Raw genomic sequence first — 27524 nt, 5'->3', positions numbered from 1 at the left:
TCGGTTCTAGCCCCGCCGGCCGCGCCATGGAGTCGCCCGCGCCGAGCCCGCCCGCCGGCGCGCCCCCCGCCAAAGGTAGGCGCCCCGGGCGCCCGGCCCACGGCCCGGCCTCCCTCACCCCGGTTCAGGCCCGGGTTCTGCACCCCGGCCAGGCTCCGCTGGATCGCCCCCTCCCGCCGAACGTCACCCCGTCCTCCTTCAGGCGGAGCGGCCGGCCCCGGGCCCAGCGGGGCTCCTGCTGGGGACCTCGCCGCCCTGCGCCGCCCGCCCCCCAGTGCTGCCCGCCGCCCTCCGGCCGGAGCCGGCCTCTGCCCGCCGGCATCTTGCGTCCTGGGAGACGCCCGCCCCCTCCGCCCGGACCACAACCCCTCCTCGCGCGCAGCTTCCCTGCCCGGGAGCTCCCCCACCCCGTCCCCGGACCCGAGCTGGCCGCCGCAGGCCAGCCCCTGCGTCCGGCTGGGCAGTGGGCTTGCTCTTCTCTGCCCCAGGAGCGGCTTCCTGGAAAGTTTTGGGAGGTGGCGACTGCCGGCAGCAGGATTTGTCATGTGTGTGTGGGGGCTGGGGGGTGAAAGGGGATTTTTTTGCGGGAAGAGGAAAATCTGTTTTTGGCATGTGGGTGTCTCATGGCCGGGTTGTGTGGGAGATTTCCAAACTGGACGTAGCTGTATCAGTGGGCTGCCTCCCTCCAGCAGCCGGAGTGTCACTGGGCCTCAGTTTCCTTCTCTGTAAAACAGGCGCTACCACACCTCCCTTCCCTGTACTCTGAGTATCCTGTGACATGGGGAATGCTAACACGTTTAAGCAAGAGGGGGTGGGAGGCCCCGGCGTGGTACTCAGTGCTGTCCTGATATCATTGTGACCTTTTTCCCTTTTCTAGAAAGGGCTCAGCCTGTGGGGCCAGCCTTGCCTCTGCTTGGGTTGAGCTGCAGAGTTGCAGGTGGGGAGGCGGAGCCACTGGCACTGGTGGGCCTCTGCGTGGGGCTCTCACCTCCTCCCCGGAGGGGCCGGGCCGGGGAGGGTGCGGGAGTCCGGGGAGGGGCTGTGTGGCCGGGAGCAGGGTAATTGCCTCTTACATAAACGGAGTCAGAGCCCTGACCATTGCCCAACCTCCGTGAGTAACTCCGGAGGCACTCGGGTGGTGGCGGGGAGGGCCTTGCGCTGCAGACCGTGTGGGATTGGGATCCGGGAAGCCGGAAGCCACCGGAGAGCCGGGCACTTGCCCAGCGCGGGCCGGTCTGGCCTGGCCAGGACGGCTCAGGACAGTCCTGCCTCCGGACAGTGCTTTGTGGCAGGGGAAGCGGTTGGGAGCGGAGTGTGCTGGCGGCCCCGCGGGTCTGCCCGCAGGGGACGCGTGGTGGATGGGCGTCTGCGTGCAGGCTGCGAGGGGAGAGCGTGAGGAGGCAGCGGGTCCCTGCCTGTGCCGCCTCAGCCCGGCCTGCGCCTCCCGAGGTGTGCAGAGGGTTCAGCGTGTGAGCTCAGGTCACAGAGGATGCTGGGTGGGGGAGAGGGAAGACCCCCAGGCCAGGGCCTTGCCAGCCCTTTTGGGGTCTGTGGAAGGATGTGGAGGGACGCTACATGCCCCTCACCGACATCCTCACGGCCCCTTCCCCGAGCTCCCCCAGCATCAGGCTCTCATTCGCCCTCATGGCCCCGAGACAGGCCAGGAGACTGGCTCAGGCCGGGCTGAGGTCCAGTGGTGACAGGTGGAGCGTGGGCTCTGCCTTCTCCAGAGGCCCCCAGGCCCCTCTCCTCCTGTGCTGGGTGCTGAGCTGAGCGGGGTGACTCCGCTCACCCCGTCATCCCGGGTCCCGCGGTGCCTCCGCAGGCCATGCCCACCCGCGGGGCTGAGCCTGGGCGGTGCCTCTTCTGGGCACCCGCCCCGCCCACTGGACAGACGGCAGCACGAGGCCAGCTGGGGCGGGGGCTCCTCACCCGGCACAGGGCCCCACGTGGTGCCCCCGGCTCGGCTCCTCAAAGGGGCTGAGCGGTACCCGTGTGGCCGGTGTGGCCGCCTTGGCCTGCGGGAACTGCCTCTGAGCCAGTCTCCTCTGAGCCTGTCTGGGGCGCCCTGCCTCCTCCTCCTGCGTGCCCCCAACGGGGAGAGGCCGAAGCCAGAGGCCCTGGCACCGGGCCAGCGCAGGAGCAGGTCGGTCTGTGTGGTCCTGATTCGCTGCCTCAGTTACTGTGTCCTTGGTGGCCCACAGTCCTGCCCCCCGCCCCCCGCCGTGAGGCCCCGCCAGGCCTTGGTGGTTGACCTCTGTGCCCGTGCCCGCCTGCTCCCGCTGCGTGTCTGTCCTGCCTGTGTGCTGGGCCTTTGCCCCCGCAGTGCCCCTTCCAGCGTTGGGAAGACGGAGGTGGCACGGGGGACTTCCTCCGCCCTGGTGTGACGCACAGGAAACTCTCCGCCTGGCCCGCGGCCTGAGGGAGCAAAGTTCCCAGCTGCCTGTGGGGACAGAGCCAGGGCCACAGAGGCTTCCGGTGGGTGAGTCAGCGGGCACTGGGCACTGACTCACCTGCCGGGCATGCCATCCTGCTGGCTGCTGCCGTCTGGTGGGTAAAAAGGAGACTGAGCCAGCCTCGCAGGCCAGCTGCTGGCTCTGAGCTGGGCAAGGGGGTGGCTCCCTTCTCGGACCTCAGGCTGGGCAGGGACCCACTCCTCCTGGCCCCGTGCCAGCCCCGCCCGGAACCTCCGTGAGGCCAGCGGAGCGGGAGGTGGTGCGCCCGGGCTCTCAGGCTGAGGAGCCGGCGTGCGGGCGGCCTGAGCCGGCAGACAGGTGTGGAGAGGTGGACGTGCTGCAGCCAGAGCCAGCTCAGCCCCGCACTGCGGGCGCGGGACACGCAGTGTCCAGCCCACTCACTGCCCTCTGCCAGGGGCTTCAGTCCCCGGGGTGGCCCACCCTGCAGAATGGGAATGGGGACCCGCCTCCTGTCCTGCTGGCAGCCACACAGCTGGCTGCAGACACTCACTTTCCTCTTGCTGAGTGTCCAGCACGGGGCACAGCAGGCCGTCCTCTCCCTGCGAAGAGCCTGGACATCGGGCAGAGCCGAGCTCAGGGGGCAAGAATGAGCCTGTGCTTCCAATTCGGGTTGTCCCATTGCTTCCTGCCTTCCTCACTGGCCTCTGTGACCCCAGTCTCCTCTCTGTAAAGGGGGAAGGACCTCCCTTGCGGGGTGGCAATCAGGACCCACATTGCCGGTCACAGAAAGGCGTCTGCTGTGATTTTGTTATTGCAGGCGCTTGTTGGTGGGCGAATCCACAGGCCCCCGGGCCTTTTGATGATGGACTTGGAAGCCGGTGACCTGTGGATGGTCAGGGTGCAGGGGCCTGCAGTGCCAGCCAGAGCGGACCAGGCTCTTTCGCACTGGTCCCCAGGCTGGTGCTGGGGCTCCCACTGCCGCCTGGTCTTCCTGGGAAGCCCCGGGAGCAGAGAGCACTGGGTGCATAGGCCTGCCTCTCCCGGAGCATGGCTGGGAGGGGCAGGGGGCTCCGGAGGACAGCAGCCGCCGGGGCTGGCCACGCATCTGGCAGAACATCCCTGGTGCCAGGCATGGTGCCAGCGGAGGGAATGCGGGGTGAGCGCGGAGCCTCGACTCTCACAGAGCGCTCTCGGCCGGGGAGCAGTGGGTGCTGGGAATGGTGGTCCGAGAGCCAGGCCACGGCCCGGGGCTCAGGCGGCCCCAGAGGAAGCGCTGGGCAGCACCAGGACACACCGGGACCCCTCTCAGCGCTGGGAGCTCACCCCAGGAAGTGGCGGTACCGGCCCCGCCTTGTTGACCAGGGGGTGGGGCAACACTGAGCGTGGGGTGCGAGTTGAGTGAAGGCATCTCGGGCCTCAGGGCCTCATCGCAAAGCCCAGCAACAAACCCAGAGCAAGAGCTCCACGGGCCGCCCTTTCTCTCCGTGAGGATCCTGTCCCTGCCCTGCCTTCCGTCTCCTCCTCCTGGTGTGGCGTCCGGTGCACACTGACACGTGCCCAGCCCTCATGAGCGGCTGGACTCTGTAGAAAAGCCCAGAGGACTCATCTGGTTGGCACACAGGCGGGGAGGCCCAGCGCGGGTGGGGTCAGTGCCGAGCCACAGGCGTCCGCCTTGGCGATGTGGTGGGCTGTCCACCTGCGAAGTCCGCGGCGTCTCACCTGCCAGGAGCCTGACGTTGTGGCTGGCGGAGGCGAGGGCCGGCGTCCACGGGGGGAGGTGCCGGAGTCAGCCGCCGGCGGCCCCTGTGTCCGTCTTTCTGTCCTGTGCGCGCTGAGCCGAGGCAGCTACCCACGTGGCATTTTCTGGAAGGGCCTCTGTCACACCTGGCAGTGTGCGGGTGTCCTCAGAGGAGCGTCCGCCATCGTCCTTCCTGCTCCACGTCCCGCAGATGCGAGGGGAATGCGACATCGGAGGAGGGAGCCGGCAGCGGGCAGCACCAGCGGCGCCTGGGTTCCCCATGGTCTGGCGATTCGTTGTTGTTTTATCACTTGACCTTGAGAAGCATATTTCATAGACACCAAAGTCAGTTGTTAACATGGACTCATTTTGGTAAAATTCAGGCCTAGAGAGACATGTGTCTTTTACTTGAACCAGCAGACTGAAGCTAGCTTTATTTCCTAAGGATTAATCTCAGGTCGCATGAACCTGAAAAGCATGTGAGTTCATGGATCTTTCCTGAGAGTCAGAGCAGTGTCACACGGATGCACAAAGTGCTTCGTGTTCCCCGCACACGTGTGTAGGCACACACAGACAGAGCAGAGAAGCTCTCAATTTGTATCTGTCCTTGGCCAGTTCAGTTCCAAATGAAGTAAGAACAGCCATTGTTAATATAATACCTCTAAGCATTGGGTTGACACCTAAAAGACACAGGTTGATTCATTTATTTAATTGCTTTAGGTATCTCCCTCTCTTTTGGTAAATTCTTTTTTATAGTTTCACTCTAAGTTAAAAGAGGTCTGTTTAGGTGAGACAGTCTATAGTTTCTTTTCATTCATTCTGTCTGATGTATGGCTGACTTTTTCTAGTTGTGCGTGCAACATAGAAGCATCAAGGTCCCTCTGCTCAGCCGCCTCAGTGCTACGGGAGGCTCCCTGTCGGGGGCCTTGCCCAGGGGGAGACATGGTTCTGTGTCAATTCTGAGACCTGGAGAGTCTACACACACCTCTAGGGAGAGCCAGCCTCACATGCACATCTCCGGACGAGCCCACAGATTCTCCGTCACCGGGACCCAGGCAGGGCCATGAGCGTGCCTGCTGCCCGGGCCTCGGTGCTTCCCAAGGCCCAGCTCCTCTTCGTGTGACCCCGTCCCAGGGCTCCCTGACCTTCCCGGCTCCTCCCGGCTCCTCTGGGGCCGCCCAGACACCTCCTGGCCCAGGGCCACACCCCAGAAGCAGGGCCCCAGCACTGTCACCACCCCCGTGGGTCCTCTGCCGGGGACCTCTCTCTCGGAGCTAAAGAGAGCTCACTCTCACCGAAACCAGTTTGGCTCAGTGGCTAGAGCGTTGGCCTGCGGACTGAAAGGTCCTGGGTTCGATTCCGGTCAAGGGCATGGACCTTGGTTGTGGGTTCATCCCCAGTAGGGGGTGTGCAAGAGGCAGCTGATCGATGATTCTCTCTCATTGATGTTTCTAACTCTCTATCCCTCTCTTCCTCTCTGTAAAAAATCAATAAAATATATTAAGAGAGAGAGAGAGAGAGAGAGAGAGAGAGAGAGCGCGCGCGCTCTCTCGTTGAACCAGCAAAGATGTCGCTCACTCGCTCTCGGTAAACATTCTAGTTAAAGAGCCTCCATTTAAAGCAGCCGCCCATTTCCCTTCCCCCGGTTATCTCAGCCCTCATCTCTGGAGGATTCTCTAAGAACAGCTCAGATAAAGCCACGGCCTGCTGCTTCGAGCAAGGCAGCGGGCTTCTGACAAAGGCTCAGCCACGCTGTTCACCTGGTGCGGAGCGGGAGCCGGGAGCCGGGAGCGGCGGTGCCCAGCGCCCTTGCCTGTACCCACCAGGTCCTGGGCTGCAGGGTGGGCCCAGGCGGGCTGCTGCGCCCGTCTCCTCTGCCAAGCAAATGTCAGTGTGCGGGGCAGCCGAACCTCCATGAAATTTCATGAGATTGTTTGAGCCAAACTGACAAAACACGCCGGAGCCAATCACAGGTGCTCGCCGCCATCATGTCACACGAGCGCTCGCCCGTGTGTGGCACCTCAGCTCCTTCTGCAGGACTCTGGGGGCCGCCCTGCTAGGTGGTGGTGGGGGCTAGTCCACCAGCCAGTGGGCTTGGTCTGCCTCTTCCTCAGGAGCCCGGTGGCCGCAGTGTCCTCCCTGCCTCACAGGCAGGACACCGGGACTGAAACTGCTCGGCATGATGGCTCAGTGGCTCAGAGTTACGAACGTGAGTGTTTGCCCCGTCATGCCGGAAGCCTGACTGTCTCCGCGTCCCTGTGGGCCCCGGCCCGGCCGCGGAGGGTCCCGGCCGGCTGTGGAGGGTCCCGGCCGGCTGCGGAGGGCCCCGGCCCGGCCGCGGAGGGTCCCGGCCGTGGAGGGTCCCGGCCCGGCCGCGGAGGGCCCCGGCGGCGGAGGGCCCCGGCCGCGGAGGGCCCCGGCCCGGCCGCGGAGGGCCCCGGCCCGGCCGCGGAGGGTCCCGGCCGTGGAGGGCCCCGGCCCGGCGGCGGAGGGCCCCGGCCGCGGAGGGCCCTGGCCCGGCGGCGGAGGGTCCCGGCCGCGGAGGGCCCCGGCCCGGCGGCGGAGGGCCCCGGCCGCAGAGGGCCCCGGCCCGGCGGCGGAGGGTCCCGGCCGCGGAGGGCCCCGGCCCGGCGGCGGAGGGCCCTGGCCCGGCTGCGGAGGGCCCCGGCCCGGCGGCGGAGGGTCCCGGCTGCGGAGGGTCCCGGCGGCGGAGGGCCCCGGCCGGCCGCGGAGGGTTGCCTTAGCCAGGGGTGGAGTGCCTGCCGCGGACCGGCGCAGGGCGGGGTTGGCACTGGGGGCGCAGCGGGGAGCGGGGAGCTGGCTGCACAGGAAGCAGTGCTGCTGGTCCTGGACAGGACTGCGCCGTGACGTCCTGGGTGGCCGGAGTCTGTTCCTGCCTCTCCCTCTGTGACCTGGCCGGTCACCATGCCCTCCGGCCACGGCCTCAGCTTGTCCGTCCGAGGTCGCCGGGGGCAGGGCCTGTGGCGATGTGGTTGGGCCTTTGATAGGTGAGTCTGGAAGGACTCCTGGGGGGGTGCTGGTTCTCGATCCCCCGTGTCCCGGCTCCCTGTGACCCCCGAGCAGCCTCGCTGTTCTCCCGTGGCCGCGGGGCATGGAACGCCCACTCCGGCTGCTGCCGCAGGGGAGAAGGCGGAGACCTGCCAGCCAGGGACTCTTCACCTGCACCTCCGCTGCAGATGGGCTTTACCACCAGGGCCCCTTCCCGGGTGTCTCTCCGTCGCCTGTGGGTAAGGTTTTGTGTTGCTCCTGACGGTAATACAACCAAGAATGCATGTGCTAGTTCGGAAAGGCACTTACGCCGGGGCCTGGCCGCTCGGCTGTCACGGCCGTGGGGACCTGTGGCCTCTCCCAGGAGCCCGAGCGCCGGAAGCCTCCCGGGGCCAGAGGGCTGGGGTCCCTCGGGGAACGCCCCTCCAGTCACAGCCCCTGGAGCCTGGCGGGAGGCCCACCTGCCCGGGGCCCCTGCGGCCTGAGGGTTCACCTCCAGGCCGAGGCCTTCGGCCGAGGCCAGTGGCCGGCCTGTCGGTGCCGCGTTCCACAGGCAGGATCTCCGCCTCGCGTCACCCTGCAGCGTGGGAGTGCCTTCCCCGGTGTCACTGAGTTTGTTATTTTTTAGTTTTGGTTAACCCTCACCTGAGGATATTCTTCTTATTGATTTTTAGAGAGAGTAGAGGGGAAGGACGGGGAGGACAGAGAAAGAGAAACATTGCTGTGGAAGACACATCGATTGGTTGCTTCCCAGACACGCCCTGACCAGGGCTGGGGATTGAACCTGTAATCCAGGTACATGCCCTCGGCCAGCAATCAGACCTGAGACCCTTCGGTGTACAGGCTGACGCTTCTAACCACTGAGCTACACTGGCCAGAGTTTTACGAGTACACTGGCCTGGAGTGGGGGGTGACTTACCTGAAGGGACATCAGTCTGTCTTCAGAGGCCCTGACTTACGCTCGTTCTCTCCTGGGGTCAAGGCTATTGCACTCACCATGATGTCCAGGGAGGCTCAGGGAGGGGTTTGAGGTCATGCCACGGCTCAGACTCCTGATGCCAAAGCCCTTCCTGCCTCACTCACTTCCTGTCCGCCTTGGCCGGACTGACATGCGTGCCACAGCTGCCGTTCAGGGAGCCGGGGTCTGACGGCCCCAGGAGCCAGGACCTGTGTTCCAGGCCTTGGGGGTGACCCTGGCCTCTCCAGTGTCTGCACTAGACATTGTCTGTGGCACTGTCCGGTTCCGGGCAGGCCCTGCTGCTGGAGCCAGAGAGGGACACCAGGAGGTCCGGCTGCCCCGCAGGCTCGCGTCCCAAGCTGGGTGGGCCTGCAGCAGCCCAGGACGAGGGGAGACAGGCTTTCTGGTGTTCTTAATATTTTATCTAAGTTATGTTTCAGTGGCTGGGCTGCATGTGGTTAGGAATCTCAAGGGCACAGACAGACAGCTTTGTGCTGTTCCTGGACCCCTCTGCGGAGACCAGCGCCTCTCCCTTTCACCCATCTGCTCTCCACCTTCTGCTCCTGCTCCCCCCACGCACGGAGGGTGCTGCCCGCCGGTCTGCCGAGGGCCCACAGACCCTGCCAGTCTCTGGCTGAGTAATCCTGGGCCTCAGGGTCCTCATCGGCAGAACGGAGAGCTCCGGTCCCTGCCTCTGGGCTGCTGAAGGGATCGGATGGGATGGGATTCCATGCTCAGCACAGGTCTGGCGCACAGTAGGTCTCACCAAATGCTGGTGGCTCTTTATTCTTTCTGTCTATGGAAGTTGTGACGTGGGATTAGGTCCTTGGAGTGGGGTTTCTGGAACCTTGGATGGTGCTGAGCTCCCTCTGGTGGTGACCTGTGAGCCCTCAGACCCTCCGGCCCCTTGGGGCACCTCCGGCTCCCGCTGGGCTCCACAGGCCCATGCCCCCTCCTCCCTGCCCCGCCCTGTGCCCAGACCGCTCTGCTCTAGACCAGTGGTTCTCAACGTTTCAGTGCCCTGGCCCTTTAATACCCTTTCTAGTGTCGCCACCCACAGGGTGAGGGCCGCTAGGAGGGCCCCTAAGGCCATCGGAAAACACAGACACTTACATTACCACTCATGACGGGAGCAAAGTTACAGTTACGAAGTAGCAACGAAAATAATGTTATGGCTGGGTCACCACAGCATGAGGAATGTGTTAAAGGCGCGGCATCAGGAAGGGTGGAGCTCCCACAGTTGTCTTCTCCCCACGTCAGCCTCGGCTCCGATCTCGCCTCCAGGAGCCCCCCAGATGCCTCGGCCCACTTCCTGCTCTCAGAGCACACGGCGTGTTTGGGGTTCTGTGCGAAGGTTACAGAACCTGCTTCGCTTGTTAGTCCGTTCTTTGTGGTCAGCTGTTTGTTTTCTTTTAATCTCATCCGAGGGTCTTTTTTCCATTGATCTCTGGAGAGAGGTGAGAGGGAGAGAGAAAGAGATACATCAATGTGAGAGAGACACATAGATCGGCTGCTTCCTGCATGTGCCCTGACTGGGCCGGGGGGTCGAACCTGCAACCTGTGCTCTTGACTGGGAATCAAACCCATGACCCTCTGGGCTCAGGCAGATGCGCTAACCACTGAGCACACAGCCTGGGTGTGGCTGGCTGTTTTGGGCTGGATTTATTCTCGGTGGTGGGGCCTGGGTGTGCGTTGTGTGTTGTGAAAGAGCATCTTTGGCCTCTACCCACCGGATGCCAGTAGCACCCCACGTGTGGCACAGAATGTCCTCAGACACTGATGCGTGCCTGTGATTGGAGCGTAGCCCGGGCGTTGAGGCAGAGCAGTCAGGTGCCGTGAGGTGGGCAGAGAGAATCCTCATCAGGCGCTTTGCCCATGAGAAAGTGGAGGGATGAGGGAAGGCCAGGCCTGGGGTTGAGCATTCTCCACAGTCTTGCCCGCTGCTCCCCTGTTGCTGGGGTACAGCTGGTGCCTGGCAGGTGCCAGGCCTGGCATGTAGGTGAGTGAGGGGGAGAGCCTTCCACCCTCCCAGGTCTCGGGGTAAGGGCCTGCAGCGCTGGGGATCCCCTGGCTGTGGCCTGAGTGACAGGCCTGTCCTTGCCGCCTGACTGGGGTGGCCCCGAGGCTCCCAGTGCTGCGGAGGGAGGGAGGCCATGGAGGGCTCCAGCCTCCGTGTCCCCCTCACCACGCCCGGGGGCTCTGAGCACCTGACCGGGAGCTGGTGTGCTGGCGGCAGCGGGTGGGGGTGAACGCCAGATGCTGGGCGTGGGCTCTGGCTTGTCAGAGCCCAGGAGCACAGCCGTGCACCGAGCCACGCCGGCCCGGCCTCACGGCCCCAGCAGCGGGTGCGTGGGCCTCCGAGAGGACCAGCTGCGGAGACGGCTGGGGAGGAGCCTGGGAGCCATGACCCGGCAGGGCTCGTGAGGAGGGCTGCCCGGACGGGCCGGGGAGAGGCACAGAGTTCACTGCGCGCCCCAGGCCTGGCCCGGGCCCCTCAGGCATCGAAGCCAGCAGGCCCGGCGGGCTCCCCAGAGACGTGGACGGTCCGTCTCCGCTCCGAGCCGCCATCAGACGCAGGGACGCTTCGGGGCCTGCTGCTGCGAGCATTAGAGCGACCTCTGGGCTGGGCCTGCCGCTGCCTTGGGCTCTGTGGCTTCCAGATGGTTCCATCTGATCTGCCACGCGCAGGCGCTGCTGAGGCGTGGCACGATAACGGCACTGGCCGTGCTCAGCCCGGGGCTGGCCTGTCCCCATCGCCAGTGGCGGCGAGGCCTGCGGGGCGCGCTGCGGGTGATGGCGGCCGCGGAGGAGCCCGGCGGGAAGCCACAGGGAGCCACCCCGGCTGGCGGAGCCACGGACAGCCGCTCCGAGAGGGGCGGGTGAGGGTCGGGGAGAACACTCCAGGCGGAGGGAGCAGAACGTGCACAGGCCCTGAGCTGGGGGAGAGGGTGGCGGGCGTGTTCCGGACCGGCGAGTGGAAGGGGACGGCGGGGCGGACAGGCGGCGGGGCTGGGGCTGAGGCCAGGCCCTCTCCTCACGTGTGGGAGCTGCCGCCGGGGGCTCCGGCTGGCCGTGTGTGCGGTGGCTGTGACTTTTGTGGTGGCGACGGTTGCCGCAGTGGCCTCGCACCTGGGTGGCCCGGCCATCTGGGCGCAGTGCTGACGTCCGTGACGAAGAGTGGCCTGGGGCATCTCCCTCCGCTGCTGGCAAAGCCCCAGGGAGACCGCGTCCCTCCAGATGCAGCTGGTGACCCTGATGGCAGGAGGGCCAGAGGGACCAACCGAGCCCTCCCCTCCGTCGATCCGTGTGCTCACAGCACCTCTGCCCCACCCCCCGGGCCCTCCCCTCCATCCCGTCCGTGTGCTCACAGCACCTCTGCCCCACCCCCCGTGCCCTCACCTCCATCCCGTCCGTGTGCTCACAGCACCTCTGCCCCACCCCCCGAGCCCTCCCCTCCCCCCGTCCGTGTGCTCACAGCACCTCTGCCCCCGTGCCCTCCCCTCCGCCGATCCGTGTGCTCACAGCACCTCTGCCCCACCCCCCGTGCCCTCCCCTCCCCCCGTCCGTGTGCTCACAGCACCTCTGCCCCCGTGCCCTCCCCTCCGCCGATCCGTGTGCTCACAGCACCTCTGCCCCACCCCCCGTGCCCTCCCCTCCCCCCGTCCGTGTGCTCACTGCACCTCTGCCCCCGTGCCCTCCCCTCCCCCCGTCCGTGTGCTCACTGCACCTCTGCCCCACCCCCCGTGCCCTCCCCTCCATCCCGTCCGTGTGCTCACAGCACCTCTGCCCCACCCCCCGAGCCCTCCCCTCCGCCCGTCCGTGTGCTCACAGCACCTCTGCCCCCCCCATGCCTCCCTCGATCCCCGTCCGTGTGCTCACAGCACCTCTGCCCCACCCCCCGAGCCCCGTCCGTGTGCTCACTGCACCTCTGCCCCCGTGCCCTCCCCTCCCCCCGTCCGTGTGCTCACAGCACCTCTGCCCCACCCCCCGTGCCCTCCCCTCCCCCCGTCCGTGTGCTCACTGCACCTCTGCCCCACCCCCCGTGCCCTCCCCTCCCCCCGTCCGTGTGCTCACAGCACCTCTGCCCCCGTGCCCTCCCCTCCATCCCGTCCGTGTGCTCACAGCACCTCTGCCCCCAGGGCCTGAGGGGAGCAGACGGGAGGCCCCTTCGCCAGTGCCTTGTGCCTCCAGGCGCCCCTCACGCCCCTGGCCTGGCCGGTGTGGGCGCTCCTGGATGCATTGGGAAACCAAGGCTCGGTGAGGGGCGCGCATCTCAGGACCTCTGGTCCTGGCGGGGCGGCTGCAGGCTGGGGCGGGGAAGGTGCGAGGCGAGGGCAGGACCGGCGGGCGGCAGGCCCAGCAGACCCGTGTTGGTTAACTTGGACATAAAACGTCTTACTTGCTCTTTACAAAGACCTCATGCCAAGAAGCCAGCCTCACTAGTTCTCATTACTGAGCACTAACCGGCGGCTGTGCCCGTTGACAGGACCCGTGCGGGTGCCACACCCAGTGCCCAGCCTGCACTGGAGCCGCCTTGCTGGGGCTGGTGTCTCTGAGCTCCTCCCTGCACTCAGACTCGGAGGTGCAGAGGGGACGCGCGCTGTCAGCCTCGGGCTGCCACACCCCAAGGCCACGTTCCACACACTACCCTGGCTGGGTCTCCATACGCATCAGCTTGGCCCTCCCCCCCTTCAGCCTGGTCCTCCCCCTTCAGCCTGGTCCTCCCCCCTTCAGCCTGGTCCTCCCCCTTCAGCCCCGTCCTCCCTCCTCCATTCAGCCCGGTCCTCCTCCTTCAGCCCAGTCCTCCTCCCTTTAGCCCGGTCCTCCCTCCCCCCTTCAGCCCGGTCCTCCCCCTTCAGCCTGGGCCCTCCCCCTTCAGCCCGGTCCTCCCCCCTTCAGCCTGGTCCTCCCCCCTTCAGCCTGGTCCTCCCCCTTCAGCCCCGTCCTCCCTCCTCCATTCAGCCCGGTCCTCCTCCCTTTAGCCCAGTCCTCCTCCCTTTAGCCTGGTCCTCCCTCCCCCCTTCAGCCCGGTCCTCCCCCTTCAGCCTGGGCCCTCCCCCTTCAGCTCGGTCCTCCCCCCTTCAGCCCGGTCCTCCCCCTTCAGCCTGGGCCCTCCCCCTTCAGCCCGGTCCTCCCCCATTCAGCCTGGTCCTCCCCCCCTCAGCCTGGGCCCTCCCCCTTCAGCCCGGTCCTCCCCCCTTCAGCCTGGGCCCTCCCCCTTCAGCCCGGTCCTCCCCCCTTCAGCCTGGGCCCTCCCCCTTCAGCCCGGTCCTCCCCCATTCAGCCTGGTCCTCCCCCCCTCAGCCTGGGCCCTCCTCCTTCAGCCTAGTCCTCCCCCATTCAGCCCGGTCCTCCCCCCCTTCAACCCGGTCCTCCCTCCTCCAGCCTGGGCCCTCCCCCTTCAGCCCGGTCCTCCCCCCTTCCGCCTGGGCCCCCCCCCTTCAGCCCGGTCCTCCCCCCTTCCGCCTGGGCCCTCCCCCTTCAGCCCGGTCCTCCCCCCTTCAGCCTGGGCCCTCCCCCTTCAGCCCGGTCCTCCCCCATTCAGCCTGGTCCTCCCCCCCTCAGCCTGGGCCCTCCCCCTTCAGCCTAGTCCTCCCCCATTCAGCCCGGTCCTCCCCCCTTCAGCCCGGTCCTCCCCCTTCAGCCCGGTCCTCCCCCCTCCAGCCCAGGCCCTCCACCCTTCAGCACAGGCCCTCCCCCTCCAGCCCAGTCCTCCCTCCTTCAGCCCGGTCCTCCCCCATTCAGCCCGGTTCTCCCCCCTCCAGTCCAGTCCTCCCCCCTCCAGCCCAGTCCTCCCCCTTCAGCCCGGTCTTCCTTCCCCCCTCCAGCTCAGTCCTCCCCCTTCAGCCCGGTCCTCCTTCCCCCCTCCAGTCCAGTCCTCCCCCCTCCAGCCCAGTCCTCCCCCTTCTAGCCCGGGCCCTCCCCCCCTCTAGCCCGGTCCTCCCCCTTCCAGCCTGGCCCTCCCCCTCCAGCCTGGGTCCTCCCCCCTCCAACCCAGGCCCTCCCCCCTTTCAGCTTGGGCCCTCCCCCCTCCAGCCTGGGCCCTCCCCCCTTCAGCACCTCCAGGAGCGCCTCCCAGACAGACCCGATTCACCGTAGTGACTGCACCTTGGAGCCTCAGTTTCCCCAAGTAAAGTGGGCTAAGATCTCCCTCAGGGCGGTGGGGCCATACGCGACAGACACCACTCAGCCCGACACTGTCCTTTGTGGCTCCTGTACACGGTGACGGCCCCTCAGTGTGGGTCGGGCCTGGTGCCTGTGCACCCAGCACCAGGGAGCAGCTGGCAGTGCCGTGAGCACTGCTGCCGCCGGTGCTGCTCACGGGCACGGGTGCCGGGGCCGGTGCTGGGTGCCGGGGCCGGTGCCGGGGCCGGGGCCGGGGCCGGTGCCGGGGCCGGTGCTGGGTGCCGGGGCCGGTGCTGGGTGCCCAGGGCCGGTGCTGCTCACGGGCACGGGTGCCGGGGCCGGTGCTGGGTGCCGGGGCCGGTGCTGGGTGCCGGGGCCGGTGCTGCTCACGGACACGGGTGCCAGGGCCGGTGCTGGGTGCCGGGGCCGGTGCTGGGTGCCTGGGGTGGTGCTGGGTGCCGGGGCCGGTGCTGGGTGCCGGGGCCGGTGCTGGGTGGCCGGGGCCGGTGCTGGGTGCCCGGGGCCGGTGCTGGGTGCCGGGGCCGGTGCTGCTCACGGGCACGGGTGCCAGGGCCGGTGCTGGGTGCCGGGGCCGGTGCTGGGTGCCGGGGCCGGTGCTGGGTGCCGGGGCCGGTGCTGCTCACGGGCACGGGTGCTGGTGCTGGTGCTGGGTGCCGGGGCCGGTGCTGGGTGCCTGGGCCGGTGCTGCTCACGGACACGGGTGCCGGGGCCGGTGCTGGGTGCCTGGGGTGGTGCTGGGTGCCGGGGCCGGTGCTGGGTGCCGGGGCCGGTGCTGCTCACGGGAACGGGTGCCCGGAGCCGGTGCTGGGTGCCGGGGCCGGTGCTGGGTGCCGGGGCCGGTGCTGCTCACGGGCACGGGGACGGGCAAGGCTCAGAGGCCTGGGAGCCCAGGTGGGATCTGAGCTCGGGCAGAGAGAGCCCGTGCTCTTGGCCTGGCATCGGGCGTCCCTGTGGGAGCCTCTGCGGAGACGGCTGTGCTCAGCCCACCGCCCGCAGAACAGACAGGCCGTCCCCACAGGCCGTCCGGTCCTGGTGCTTCAGAAGCGCTGAGGGCGGATGGCAGCGCTGTCTGCTCTTCCAGCAGCAGCCACAGCCGGTCCCATTCCTGATTGGGCCGGAGGCTGGGGGCCGGGGTGGGGGGCCGGGGGGCCGGGGCGGGGGACCGGGGGCTGGGGGCCGGGGGCCGGGGCGGGGGACTGGGGGCTGGGGGCCGGGGGCCGGGGCGGGGGACCGGGGGCTGGGGGCCGGGGGCCGGGGGGCCGGGGGCCGGGGCGGGGGGCCGGGGGCCAGGGGCTGGGGGCCGGGGGCCGGGGCGGGGGACCGGGGCGGGGGACTGGGGGCTGGGGGCCGGGGGCTGGGGGCTGGGGCGGGGGACTGGGGGCTGGGGGCCGGGGGCTGGGGGCTGGGGCGGGGGGCCGGGGGCCGGGGGCTGGGGGCCGGGGCGGGAGACCGGGGGCGGGGGGCCGGGGGCCGGGCCGGGGGGCCGGGGGCCGGGGGCTGGGGGCCGGGGCGGGGGGCCGAGGGCTGGGGGCTGGGGGCCGGGGGCTGGGGGCTGGGGCGGGGGGCTGGGGGTTGGGGGCTGGGGGCCGGGGCGGGGGGCCGGGGGCTGGGGGTCGGGGAGCAAGGGCAGTGGCCCCAGCGGCCTCCCCTCCCTCCGGCTCCCTGGAGTCTCCATCTTGGTTCCTGCGGAAGTGCCCTCCGCCCTGCCAGCCCCGCCCGCAGTGCCCCATGGAGGGTTCCCGCGACCGCCTGCCAGCCCCGCCACACTGGGCTGTTGGGAGAGGCAGGGGTGTCAGCCTGTGCAGGGTGAGAGCGAGAAAGGCGCGGGGCAGGCTCAGGCCTGTGTGGCACCCCAATAAGGAGACTGGGCTTCCGGGGCGTCCCTTTGAGGGGCAGCCAAGGCACACCTGAGGGGCAGGAGGAAAGGGCCCTGGTGCAGCCAGGACTCCCCAGCTGCTCTGCTGCCCGGCCCCCGGCCACCCTGACGTGACAGATGCGGAGACTGAGGCTCCGAGCGGCGGGTGGCGAGCTGCGAGCGGGCAGCACCGGGAGGCGGTTCCCACGGCCCAGTCCCTCGGACGCCGCCTCAGCGGCCTCGCTTCCCTCTTCCCCTCCAGGAAAGGCCAAGAGGAAGAAGGACTTGCGGATCGCCTGTGTGTCCAAGCCGCCCGCGCCCAGCCCCACGTGAGTCTGCTCCGCGTCTCCCGGGTCAGCCTGGGTGCTCCTGCGGGGCCCCCGGGGACGGGGCAAGTAGGGGTCGTGGCCAGCAGAGCCCGGAGCCCCCTGTGGGGTCGGGGCCTGGGGCTCATGGCGTCTGGGTCCGGGCTGTGCTCCTCTCCCGCCTCAGGAGGCACCTGGCACATGGGGGAGGGGCTTGAGGAGTGCCGCCTCCGAGACTCATGGGGTCTGTGTTCTCCCTAAAGGCCCCCTAGGAACCTGGACTCCCGGACCTTCATCACCATTGGAGACAGGGTAGGTGCTGGCTGCAGCCTGGGCTCCGTTTTTTCCTCTAAGGGGCCCGAGCTGACCTGTGGGCCCCGAGCTGACCCCGCGGGGCCCGAGCTGACCCCGAGCTGACCCCGCAGGCCCCGAGCTGACCCCGCGGGGCCCGAGCTGACCCCACGGGGCCCGAGCTGACCCGTGGGCCCCGAGCTGACCCTGAGGGCCCCGAGCTGACCCCGCGGGGCCCGAGCTGACCCCGCGGGGCCCGAGCTGACCCCGCGGGGCCCAAGCTGACCCCGCGGGGCCCGAGCTGACCCGTGGGGCCCGAGCTGACCCCGCGGGCCCCGAGCTGACCCCGCAGGGGCCGAGCTGACCCCGCGGGGCCCGAGCTGACCCCGCGGGGCCCGAGCTGACCCGTGGGGCCCCGAGCTGACCTCGCGGGGCCTGAGCTGACCCCTGGGGCCCCGAGCTGACCCCGCGGGGCCCGAGCTGACCCCTGGGGCCCCGAGTTGACCCCGCAGGCACCGAGCTGACCCCGCGGGGCCCGAGCTGACCCGTGGGGCCCGAGCTGACCCCGCGGGCCCCGAGCTGACCCCTGGGGCCCCGAGCTGACCCCTGGGGCCCCGAGCTGACCCCGCGGGGCCTGAGCTGACCCCTGGGGCCCGAGCTGGGCCCGAGCTGACCCAGGGGGCCCGAGCTGACCCCGTGGGGCCGAGCTGGGCCCGAGCTGACCCCGAGGGCCCGAGCTGACCCATGGGGCCCCGAGCTGACCCGTGGGGCCAGGAGAGGTGCTGTGGGCTCCAGCAGAGCCCGCGCCCAGCCTCGCTCTGACGGTCTCTTTGGAAGGCAGTGGCCTGCCTCCTCTCCACTCAGAGTCTTTTCCCACATCGCCCGTGGGACTGTGTGGGGCATGCAGAGCCCTGACTGACTCTTGGGTGCCGCCTGGAACCTCATTCCCACAGGCACCGACGGCCGGGCAGGGACTGTGGTCCTGGCTCGGACCCCGCGGACCACGAGACACGGGGCTCCAGGCAGTGGCTCACTACGGCGGCCTCTCCCTGCGGACAGCTCCTTCAGGCTGTCTCCCGCCTGACCGGCACTGTTGGATGTCCGGTCCATCGACTTGCTGCTTTCTTTTGGGTCTGCCTCCCGCAGAGGGCGAGCTCGAGAGACTAGATGGCCACGGCCACGCTGCTTCCTGGGAGGGCAAGGCTGGCCTCTCTGTCTCCAGTGCCTACCACGGACTTGCACAGAGTAGGCACTCAGCAGATTGAATAACTCGGTCTACCTTCCGAGTCCCCTGTGCCTGCGGGGCGCGTCACAGCCTGTCCTGGGTGTGGTGCTCAGAGGGAAGGACGTGTCCCGGTCGGTCGCACTGCAGGAGGGGCTGGTGCAGGACTTGGATCCGGGTCTGACCTGCCGCTCCCCCGGCTGTGTCCATGGAAGGAGGCAGGGCCGCTCCTGGCTTTTGACCACCAACCTTCTCTCTCTCCCGCTCCCCCAGAACTTTGAGGTGGAGGCCGATGACCTGGTGACCATCGCGGAGCTGGGGCGTGGAGCCTACGGGGTGGTGGAGAAGGTGCGGCACGCCCAGAGCGGCACCATCATGGCTGTGAAGGTCAGCGGGGTCCCACCCTGCCGGGGAGCACTGGGCCACAGGACCCCTGGGAGGTGGCTGAGGAGGGGGCTGAGGCTGGGGCCCTCCTGCCGCACGGCCCCTCACCTGCGGCCCTCTCGTGGCAGCGGATCCGGGCCACCGTGAACTCCCAGGAGCAGAAGCGCCTGCTCATGGACTTGGATGTGAACATGCGCACCGTCGACTGCTTCTACACCGTTACCTTCTACGGGGCCCTCTTCCGAGAGGTGGGCCTGGCAGGAGTGGGGGCGGGGTGCCAGGCTGGGGCCAGCAGCTCCGACACCCTGCCTTCCCTCCATGGCGCACTCACCCCCGCCCCCTAGCCTGAACGAAGCCACTGTGGTCATTCTGGGCCCCAGCAGCCACTTGCTGAGTGCCCCTGAGTGCCGGGCGCCGGGCGCCGGGCGCAGGAGTGAGCGGGTCCTCCCTCCCTGTGGGACAGAGAGCAGGGCTCTGGAGAGCGCAGGCCTCGGAGCCAGACGCCCGTCTTTGCTTCCTTCCTCAGTTTCCTTGTCTATGAAATGAGAGCAGTCACCACACCCGCCTCACAAGGTGGTCAGGATGAGATGGTGTGGCCAGGGCCTGGCGTTCAGTGCGTGTGCCACCAGGTGGTGTGACCACCGCCTGAGCAGCATCCTGGCTGAGGGTGGCTCCGGGTGGGGCAGCAGTGGGGGTGGGGGTGGGGGTGGGCCGGGACTGGGTGAAGCAGGGTGTGGCCTTGGAGCCGGGAGGACGTGGACGGAGCCAGGAGCCTAGGTTGGGTGCTCTTGTTGGTAGTGGCGGCTGCCGCCTGGTTCAGGGGAGCCGGGCTCCTGGCCCAGCCTCACTGTCTGAGCACCGAGTGGCCCTTGAGCTGGTGGAGTGTCCAGACCCACTGTGTGCCAGGCCAGGCTCCACCGCCGTGCCACTCAGCCTCCCCGTGTGGGGGTCAGAGCTGGCAGGGCCCGGGGGCCTGTGGGAACCCCGAGGAGTGCCACACCCCACCTTCCTTCAGGAAGGTTGTGCTGAAAGGTGCGGAGGCGGGGACGGCAGGCATCGCGGGGGAGGAGGGATCTGTGTCAGGGTCAGAGCTGGGTGCCCCGTGTGATAGGGCCACAGGGCTGAACCGGAGGCTTTGTGGGGCTGGGTCATGGCCAGATCCCAGAAGTGACTGTTGGATGGAGGGACCCAGTGTTTGGTCACTTCTTCCTGGAAATCACCATGGACTTAGGGATCAGAGAGGGGAGCCCCGGGGAGGCTGCTGTGCCGCCAGGAAGGTGGAGAAGGTGCGGGTCAGGAAGCTCAGGGAGGCGGATGGGAGGAGCTGGGGGAGGCTGGTGGATCAGCCAGAGGCCTGGCCCAGGGCAGCCGGGGCCTGAGCTGACCTCTGGCCCCGCCTCCTGGCCCAGGGAGACGTGTGGATCTGCATGGAGCTCATGGACACGTCCCTGGACAAGTTCTACCGGAAGGTGCTTGAGAAAGGCCTGGTGATTCCCGAGGACATCCTGGGGGAGATTGCTGTGTCTGTAAGTGGCTTCAGGGCGGGATGGGGCGCTGGGGGCTCCAGGTGCATAGCCAGGGCCCCGGCCCGGCCCAGCAGGCACAAGGCCCAGTCTCGTGGTGGTGTTCTGGGCTGAGCTGCGCCCCAGTGTGGCCCTGAACCTGGGCAACTGCAGGGCCCCAGCACCTCCACTCGGCCAGAGCTTTGCTGAGGAGACCCTGCAGCCTCCTCCCAGAGACACGGAGCTGGAGCTCCAGGGCCTCGAGGACCATTTGAGAGGACTTAGCACTCACAGCTTCCTCAGCAGCTCAGGGAGGGGCGCTAAGCTGGGGAAAGGGGGAGAAAGGGTCGCATCCAAAAGTTTGCCCTCCCCCCATTTATGTATTTACTTATTTATTTGTATTGAGCTTATTAGGGCGACAGTTAACAAAATTAGCCGAAACCAGTTTGGCTCAATAGTTAGAGTGTAGGCTTGGGGACTGAGGAGTCCCGGGTTCGATTCCGGTCAAGGGCATGTACCTTGGTTGCGGGCATATCCCCAGCTGCCTCTTGCACACCCCCTACTGGGGATGACTCTCTCATTGATGTTCCTGACTCTCTATCTCTCTCTCTTCCTCTCTCTACAAAATCAACAAAATATATTTAAAAAAACAAACAAATAAAAAACAAAATTATACAGCTCCCAGGCACACAGTTCTGCAGCCCATCATCCGTATGTTGTGTTGTGCTCACCACCTCAAGTCAAGTCTCCTTCATCACTATGTATCCTCCTCCCCCCCCCCCCCCCCCCGGCAGCCACCACATGCTGTCTCTGTCGCCGAGTCTTTTCTTTCTTGCTTCATCCCTCACCCTCTTACCCACCCCCACCTTTTGAGGGTGAGCACAGCTCGAGGAGGAAGCAGCACTGGGCTCGAGCGTCCTGGCAGCAGAGCAGACAAGGAAATGCGCCTGGCAGTGCTGTTCCCTCTGGCTGCATCTGGGCCTATTGAGAACACATCCAGCCGGGAGCTGAGGGGACCAGGTCTGGGGGGTGGGGGAAGGAGCCGGGAGGCTGCCGGGCTGGGTTTCACCCAAGAGCCTGGCAGGGTGGCCGTGGGGGTCACAGGCCCAGGACTCCGCAGTGGCTTCCAGCACATCATTTCCTGGGATTGTGGGCTGAGTCGCTGCCCACTTGCCCGGGAGGGAGACAAGCAGGAGGCCAGGTGCCTGTCCCAGAGACGCCAGGTGTCCAGGGCTAAGGCTGGGTGTGGCGGGAGCCTGGGCTGATGAGGGCTGGGGTGTGAGTAAGGGTGACAGGCGGGCGGGGTTACTGCGCTGTCCTGGCTGGTGCACGCATCAGCTCTGTTCTCTGTCCTGCGCACAGATAGTGAGGGCCCTGGAGCACCTGCACAGCAAGCTGTCCGTCATTCACCGAGGTTAGTGCCGCCGCGGCCCCCAGGAAGGGCCCCCCCAACCCCTCGAGCGTGGTCTCAGCCCGTCCTGGGAGGGGGCCTCTCGTTTCCAAGCGGAGCCCGGGAGGGGAGGCGGGATGTGCTGCTGGATTGGTGGTGAGGCTCTTCCCAGCGAGGCCGCTCACATGTCCAGCCATTTTCCTGGGACCCACCCAGAGCCAGTACCGGCCCTTCGGTGACCCACCTCCCCTACCCCCAGGTTTGCTTTGAGCAAGGACTAGGCGGGCTGTGGCCGGCGGCCGGCTGCGGACTGGCTTTGTCTGGAAGTGTTGTTTGCATATTGTGACACACGAAGCTCTAGTGCTGTTGCATGAGTCTGTTCAGAGTTTATACCATGTGTCCGCCACCCTGGGAAGAGACAGGATGCTCCCCCCTCCCCCGTCCTGGAAAGTTCCCTTGGCCCTTTCTGGCTGGTCCCTGCACCCCACATCCCCCAGTGCTCCTCGTCGCCCCCCCCCCCCCCCCACACACACAGATTGGATTGTCTTGTTTTTGAACTTCCTATCAGTTGCCGCCACACCCGTGCCTCTGTCTGGCCTCTTTCCCTGGGCCTCACGTCCCGTCCGAGCTCCCCAGGCTGGGTGCTGTGGTTTCTCCTCTCATGGCTCTTCCAGGCTGGGCTGGTTTGTGCAGAGTTCACCAGGCTGAGCCCCTTGGCGGCTCTGGCCTTCCCCAGACCCCTGGGGGGAGGGTGCGTTTGCTGGAGATTTCCCGCTGTGCAGCCTCCGGCCCGGGGCGGGCCGTGTTCCTGCAGACTGCCCCCTGGTGTTAGCCGCCGGGCACAGCGAGGCCCCGGCTTCCTTTCACTCGGGCCGGCGGCTGGAGCCGTCCTCCACCGGTCGTCCCCTGATGCCCGGGCGTGGCAGCGCCTCCCGGAGCCTCGGTCCCTCCGCGCTCCCTGGTCCCGCGGTGTCTGCCCGGGCGGCTGGGGCCCGGCTGAGTGGCCCTTCGGTTCCTGCAGACGTGAAGCCTTCGAACGTCCTCATCAACAAGGAGGGCCACGTGAAGATGTGCGACTTTGGCATCAGCGGCTACTTGGTGGATTCCGTGGCCAAGACGATGGACGCCGGCTGCAAGCCCTACATGGCGGTGAGCAGCCCTGCCCCCTCCTGGGCCTCGGGGGTCCTCTGGCCCTGAGGTGGCCCGCCACCCCCTTGCCCAGGGCCTCCCCCGGGTAGCAGTCCTGCTCTGTAGCACCCGTTTGGAGGACAGGTCTGTGTAGGCCCCCTCCAGCGTCCTGAAGGTGCTCTTCTCAGTCCCCGTCGGGGGCACCTTTGAGGCAAGGGTTAGGCCTCCACCACGAGACCCTGACCCTCCCTGGCCTCAGTTTCCTCACCTGTCCCGGGAGGCGGGGGAGTTTGGGGCCGGGGGCTCGGCACCCCTGTGCAGGGTGTTTATGCCTCCCTGGTCCTTCTCGCAGCCCGAGAGGATCAACCCGGAGCTGAACCAGAAGGGCTACAACGTGAAGTCGGACGTCTGGAGCCTCGGCATCACCATGGTATCGGCCGGGCCTGCGGGCTGGCGGGGGCACATTCGCAGGGAGCGTGGGGGCCCCGGAGACGTGCTGGCTTCCCTGAGGCGCCCCAAGTGACGGTATAATGACAGGAGTGACCGTGGTGGCGTTGGCCCTCCCTGGTGGTGAGGCGCCTGCACAGAAGCTCTGGACAGCGGTGCCCAGGGACTGTCCCCAGACTCGTGTCGCTGTGAGGAATCACAGCCAATTCCAAACTAAGTGAGCGCCTGCCACTCAAACAATCTTAAAAGCAAAATCGTAGAGGGCCCTAAGATGTCTTCACGGCAAGAAGCGCGTTGCCCGTGGGTCCTGGTGCGCGGCCATGGGGGGCGGGGTGGGGTGGCGGGCTCTCCATCCTGAGCTGTGGGGCCGGGCTGGGGGGTGCCCAGCCCTTGCTGAGCCGGAGGCTGCACCTGAGGTCGAGGCGAGGGACTGGCCCAGGAGACTCTTGTTTGTAAGAACCGTCCAGTCGAGCCCTGGCCCCCTCCTGGGTGGGCGCGGTGAGCTCGTTATTCTTGGGAGCCCGGTGGCCCAGAGCGGCAGAGATGGAGGAATCCAGCATGCCGCCGGGTGACTTGTGCTGAGACCCAGTGCTCGGGGCCTCGCCTGCAGGAGCCAGCCCGGTGGCCTGCTGGCCTGCGTGCCGGGAGGAGCACTCTCTGCCTCAGGCCTCAGCTCCTGGTGTTGGGGGCAGTTTCCGTCCACAGGCAGATAGAGGGGCCGGGGTGTGGAGAGAGGGGAGCGGGTTGGAGCGTGCCTGGGCACAGGAGCAGAGCAGCAAAGTCTCTGGTGGGATCCTGGGCCAGGGGTGCCTGGGGGAGCCTGGGCCAGGGGTGCCTGGGGGAGCCTGGGCCGGGGGTGCCTGGGGGAGCCTGTGCCAGGGGTGCCTGGGGGAGCCTGGGCCGGGGGTGCCTGGGGGAGCCTGGGCCGGGGGTGCCTGGGGGAGCCTGGGCCGGGGGTGCCTGGGGGAGCCTGGGCCGGGGGTGCCTGGGGGAGCCTGGGCCGGGGGTGCCTGGGGGAGCCTGGGCCGGGGGTGCCTGGGGGAGCCTGGGCCGGGGGTGCCTCGGGGAGCCTGGGCCAGGGGTGGGGGAGGCTAGAGAGGTCAGGGTCATTGGAGGTGTCTTACATTTCAATGATGCTGCAGTTGCCATAATCCTCCTCGTTGTAGGATTATAATTTTACAACCTGTGTCTGTTCACAGTGACTGAGAATGCAAGTCATTTTTTCAGACAAAAGGGAGGAACAGGCGACACCTTCAATTTTCCTTAATGCAACACACACACACGCGCGCGCCCATTGCGCTGTGCATAGCCTCATTTCTGGGGGTGTGTGTCTCCACTGGAAAAGGCTGTCAGCCTTACGGGAAAGCTCTTCGCAGAGCAGTCGGCGAGCTGTTCGGTGCTGCCTGCCAGCATGAGCGTGCGTTTGAGTTGCGGTCTCTGCTGTGCGTCACGCCTGCCGCGGGGACATCTGTGCGGTTTCACGCTGATCGGTGTTTTCACTTCGGCAGGGAAAACTGAATGCAGAGTTGGTCATAAGCTGGCCAGTGCGTTCTACGGTGACTTCCTGCTAAGGCAGGCGAGGCGTGAGCGGAGGGCTGCCTGGGTGCAGAGCGGGCCCGATGCCACGTGCAGGGAGCGTAGGCCCACGCCCAGCAGGGTGGACAGACCTACGGCGGCCACACGTCCAGGGGGTCAGGGAGAACCCATGATGGGGAGAGGAGAAGGCTTCTGGAGGAGGAGGCGGGGGATGGGCCTTGCGGGGGGTGGCTGGGTCGGGGCAGTGGGGGACGATGGAGGAGGGCTGCAGACTCCACAGCTGAGAGTCCTGGGCTGCGTTGCTGGGAAGCAGGGTTGAGTGCGGCCTGGGTCCCACATCCCCTCCACGGCCATGGGGAGGTGGGTAAGAGTGTCTTTGGCTTCCACTGCCGCCTCTGTATCAGCAGCTGCTCAGCTCGACGGCAGGGGAGGTGTTAGGGGACAGTAGGGAGCAATGAGGGAGATGTTTGGGGGCAGGGGCCTGTGAACAGCGAGCTGCTGCCTCAGAGACAGGTGCCGGCCGCAGCTCCGCGGGCTTTCCTGGGTTTTCATGTGAAATCGTCCGGTTCAGGTTGTTCGAGTGCCTGAGGATGGTCAGAGCCACACCCACCCAGGCCGGGCCCTGCTCCAGGAGCCGTCCTTGCTGCTGGCTGTCGGAGCTGCAGCTGCTGGCTCTACCTGGCTTTCACCTTTGACCGGGCCTCACAGCCCCGGCCACCTGCCCTGCTGCTGATGCAGAGGGTGACAGCACCCCATCTTCCCTGCAGATAGAGATGGCCATCCTGCGGTTCCCCTACGAGTCCTGGGGGACCCCCTTCCAGCAGCTGAAGCAGGTGGTGGAAGAGCCATCCCCTCAGCTCCCGGTGGACCGCTTCTCTCCGGAGTTTGTGGACTTCACTGCCCAATGGTGAGTGCAGCGCCTGGCTGGGCAGCGGCTGCCCTGCCGGCACCTCCTCCCCCAGCACAGAGCCCCGCCACGCCACGTGCACTGAGGCAGTGCTGAGCCAGGGACGTGACATTGGGCCTCTGACCGCACAGACCCGGGGAGGCGGAGAGAAGGCAGAGCGCTTTAGGGGCGGGCACGGTGGGAAGAAGGCGCTTTGCTGGTGTTTGGGACTCTCCCACGCTGCGCGTGCCCGCCACGGCAGCCGTATGAAGCAGTGCGAGAGGCGTGGCCGCGGTCTGCCCCCGGGGGTAAGACGTGTCCACAACCAGGGGAAGCTGCGTGGAGGTTCAAGTGAAATCTCCCGACGGGCTCTGGCCCATGGAGGAGTTCCGAAAGAGGAATTTACAAGCTGTTCAGAAGCGGGAATGAGAAAATGGCATGCCAGTGTCTGAGTGCTGTGCGTGGAGACTCGGAGGAAAGCTCACAGCCTGTACTTCTCTTGTTAGAAAATAAACAAGGCTGAGGACCGAGGGGCCGCAGTCACATCCCCCGGTGCCCTTCCCTCGGCTCCCTGTCCTGCTGGGAATGCCCTCCCGAGAGAGGACGCCAAGGGTAGGAGCGCTCACGGCAGCATGAGGTTTCCTGGGTAGCTGTAGAGAGGAGAACCAGCGCCCAGAGGCGGAGGACGTGGCCCGTCAGGCCTGCCCGGGGGCCCCCGGTCTCAGGAGCTCGCAGAGCAGTCCGCTCCTGCCCCACGCCCGGAGCACGTGTCCCTCGCTGCCCAGGCTCCGGGGCGCGGCCGGCCTGAGGGGCTGGGCCCCTCCCGCAGGCCGGCCGGCCTGACCCCAGCCTGCCCTGCTCTCTCCTAGTTTGAGGAAGGACCCCGCGGAGCGCATGAGCTACCTGGAGCTGATGGTGAGTGTGGGGACAGTGCTGGCGGCTCTCGGGGAGGGCGGCGGCCCCGCACGGCAGGCAGCTCCTCGGGCTGGCCCTGCGTCCTTCCTCCAGCACCAGCCCCACGCCCAGCCCTGCAGAGGGCACACAGGCAGGGCCACAGGCGGCGGGTGGGAGGCAGGTGGGCTGTTTTATCTGAAGGCATCAGGGAAGGCTTCTTGGAGGGGTGGCATATGAATTGGCCTGGAAGGATGAATAAGGACTGACCTACAATGGAGTGGGCTTTCCACGTTGAATGTGCTGTGGCCGGTGGATGCCTAGTGGAGAGCCCAGGAGGCAGTCGACTGCTGTCGTAACCGGGAGGGCTTTCTGGGCGGAACCCCAGGAGAATGAGGGCGTCTGCCAGGCCGGGCACACGGCCCAGATGGGGTGGGCGGCGGGAGCATCTCCTCACGCCTTGTCCGGTCCCACCAGGAGCACCCTTTCTTCACCTTACACAAAACCAAGAAGACGGACATCGCTGCTTTTGTGAAGAAGATCCTGGGAGAGGACTCGTAGGAGGACCCCACAGCCCAGAGACCTCCGCGGGGGCCAGGCTTGCCCACACCCCTGAGCTGCTGCCACTGGCCGTGGGCATCCTGGTCCCAAGCGCCAAGCAATCACACTGTTGGGGCTCCCCGCGGCTCCCATGGGCCTACCAGTTCTCTGTCCTGCTGCTTCAAGGACACCAAGTCTTCAGCCCCCGAGACCCTGGACTTGGGGGGACCTGGATGCCCCCATATGCTGCCGCCGCTCACAGAGAAGGCAGCCGGCACCTGTGCACTGCCTGGGCCTGCCTGGGTACCATCAGTTGTATATTTTTTTACTTCTTGACTGAATGGACTTCGCACACTTTGACTCAGGACGTGGCGCTGGTGGTGTGGGTACGGACGGGGTGAGCCTGCTGAGCCCTGCGGAGACGCAGCTGCTGGAGCCCTCGCCAGCCTGCACCGGGCCTCCAGGACCCAGCGCCCTGCCCCTCCTCTCCCATCAAGGGGCGTCTGTTCACTTTTTGTTTAATTTATCCTCTTCTTCCCTCTGCTTTGTGGGCTGGGCTGGGTTTGTGCTGCTGGTGTTGTGGTGTTGCTGGTGTGGAGCCGCCGGGGGCCCGCAGCCAAGACTCACCTCTGCTCAGGTGCGTCCAGGAGGTTGGCCTCCAGTCCCTGCTCAGACACTCCTCAGGCTGGCCTGGCAGGCTGTAGATTTGCTTAATAGTGTGTGTGTGTGTGTGTGTGTGTGTGTGTGTGTCTATACACACATATACAAATATGCTTTTTTTCTTTTTTTCAAGAAAGGACTGCCTGTCCTGGGTCCTGTCCCTGATGGGTTGGGGCAGTTACCTGTTTGCTGTTTTAATTAAAAAAAAAAAAAGGTCC

The 27524-nt window shown here is 67.0% G+C and overlaps 1 protein-coding gene across 1 annotated transcript; it reads left to right on the top strand.

Annotated features, from left to right (window-relative positions):
• Positions 1-27524, top strand: MAP2K3 (mitogen-activated protein kinase kinase 3). The gene is made up of 12 exons (XM_036441596.2): positions 1-75; positions 16387-16453; positions 16693-16741; positions 18216-18329; positions 18455-18574; positions 19736-19852; positions 21191-21242; positions 22240-22367; positions 22699-22776; positions 25097-25236; positions 26085-26130; positions 26584-27524. The coding sequence occupies exons 1-12, from the start codon at positions 27-29 to the stop codon at positions 26665-26667; spliced, it is 1044 nt and encodes a 347-aa protein (XP_036297489.1). The 5' UTR covers positions 1-26; the 3' UTR covers positions 26668-27524.

The sequence above is a fragment of the Pipistrellus kuhlii genome, unplaced genomic scaffold (assembly GCF_014108245.1).
Source record: "Pipistrellus kuhlii isolate mPipKuh1 unplaced genomic scaffold, mPipKuh1.p scaffold_m20_p_175, whole genome shotgun sequence".
Taxonomy (NCBI): domain Eukaryota; kingdom Metazoa; phylum Chordata; class Mammalia; order Chiroptera; family Vespertilionidae; genus Pipistrellus; species Pipistrellus kuhlii.
Note: the sequence above shows the minus strand (reverse complement) of the source record. Positions and strands in the feature narration are given on the sequence as shown.

Bases quoted from the DNA above. Each gene is read 5' to 3' on its own strand.
- MAP2K3 (XM_036441596.2), top strand. From the start codon at position 27: ATGGAGTCGCCCGCGCCGAGCCCGCCCGCCGGCGCGCCCCCCGCCAAA. The intron at 22,368-22,698 runs GTGAGCAGCCCT...TCCTTCTCGCAG, and splicing joins GCTGCAAGCCCTACATGGCG to CCCGAGAGGATCAACCCGGA. The intron at 25,237-26,084 runs GTGAGTGCAGCG...GCTCTCTCCTAG, and splicing joins GTGGACTTCACTGCCCAATG to TTTGAGGAAGGACCCCGCGG.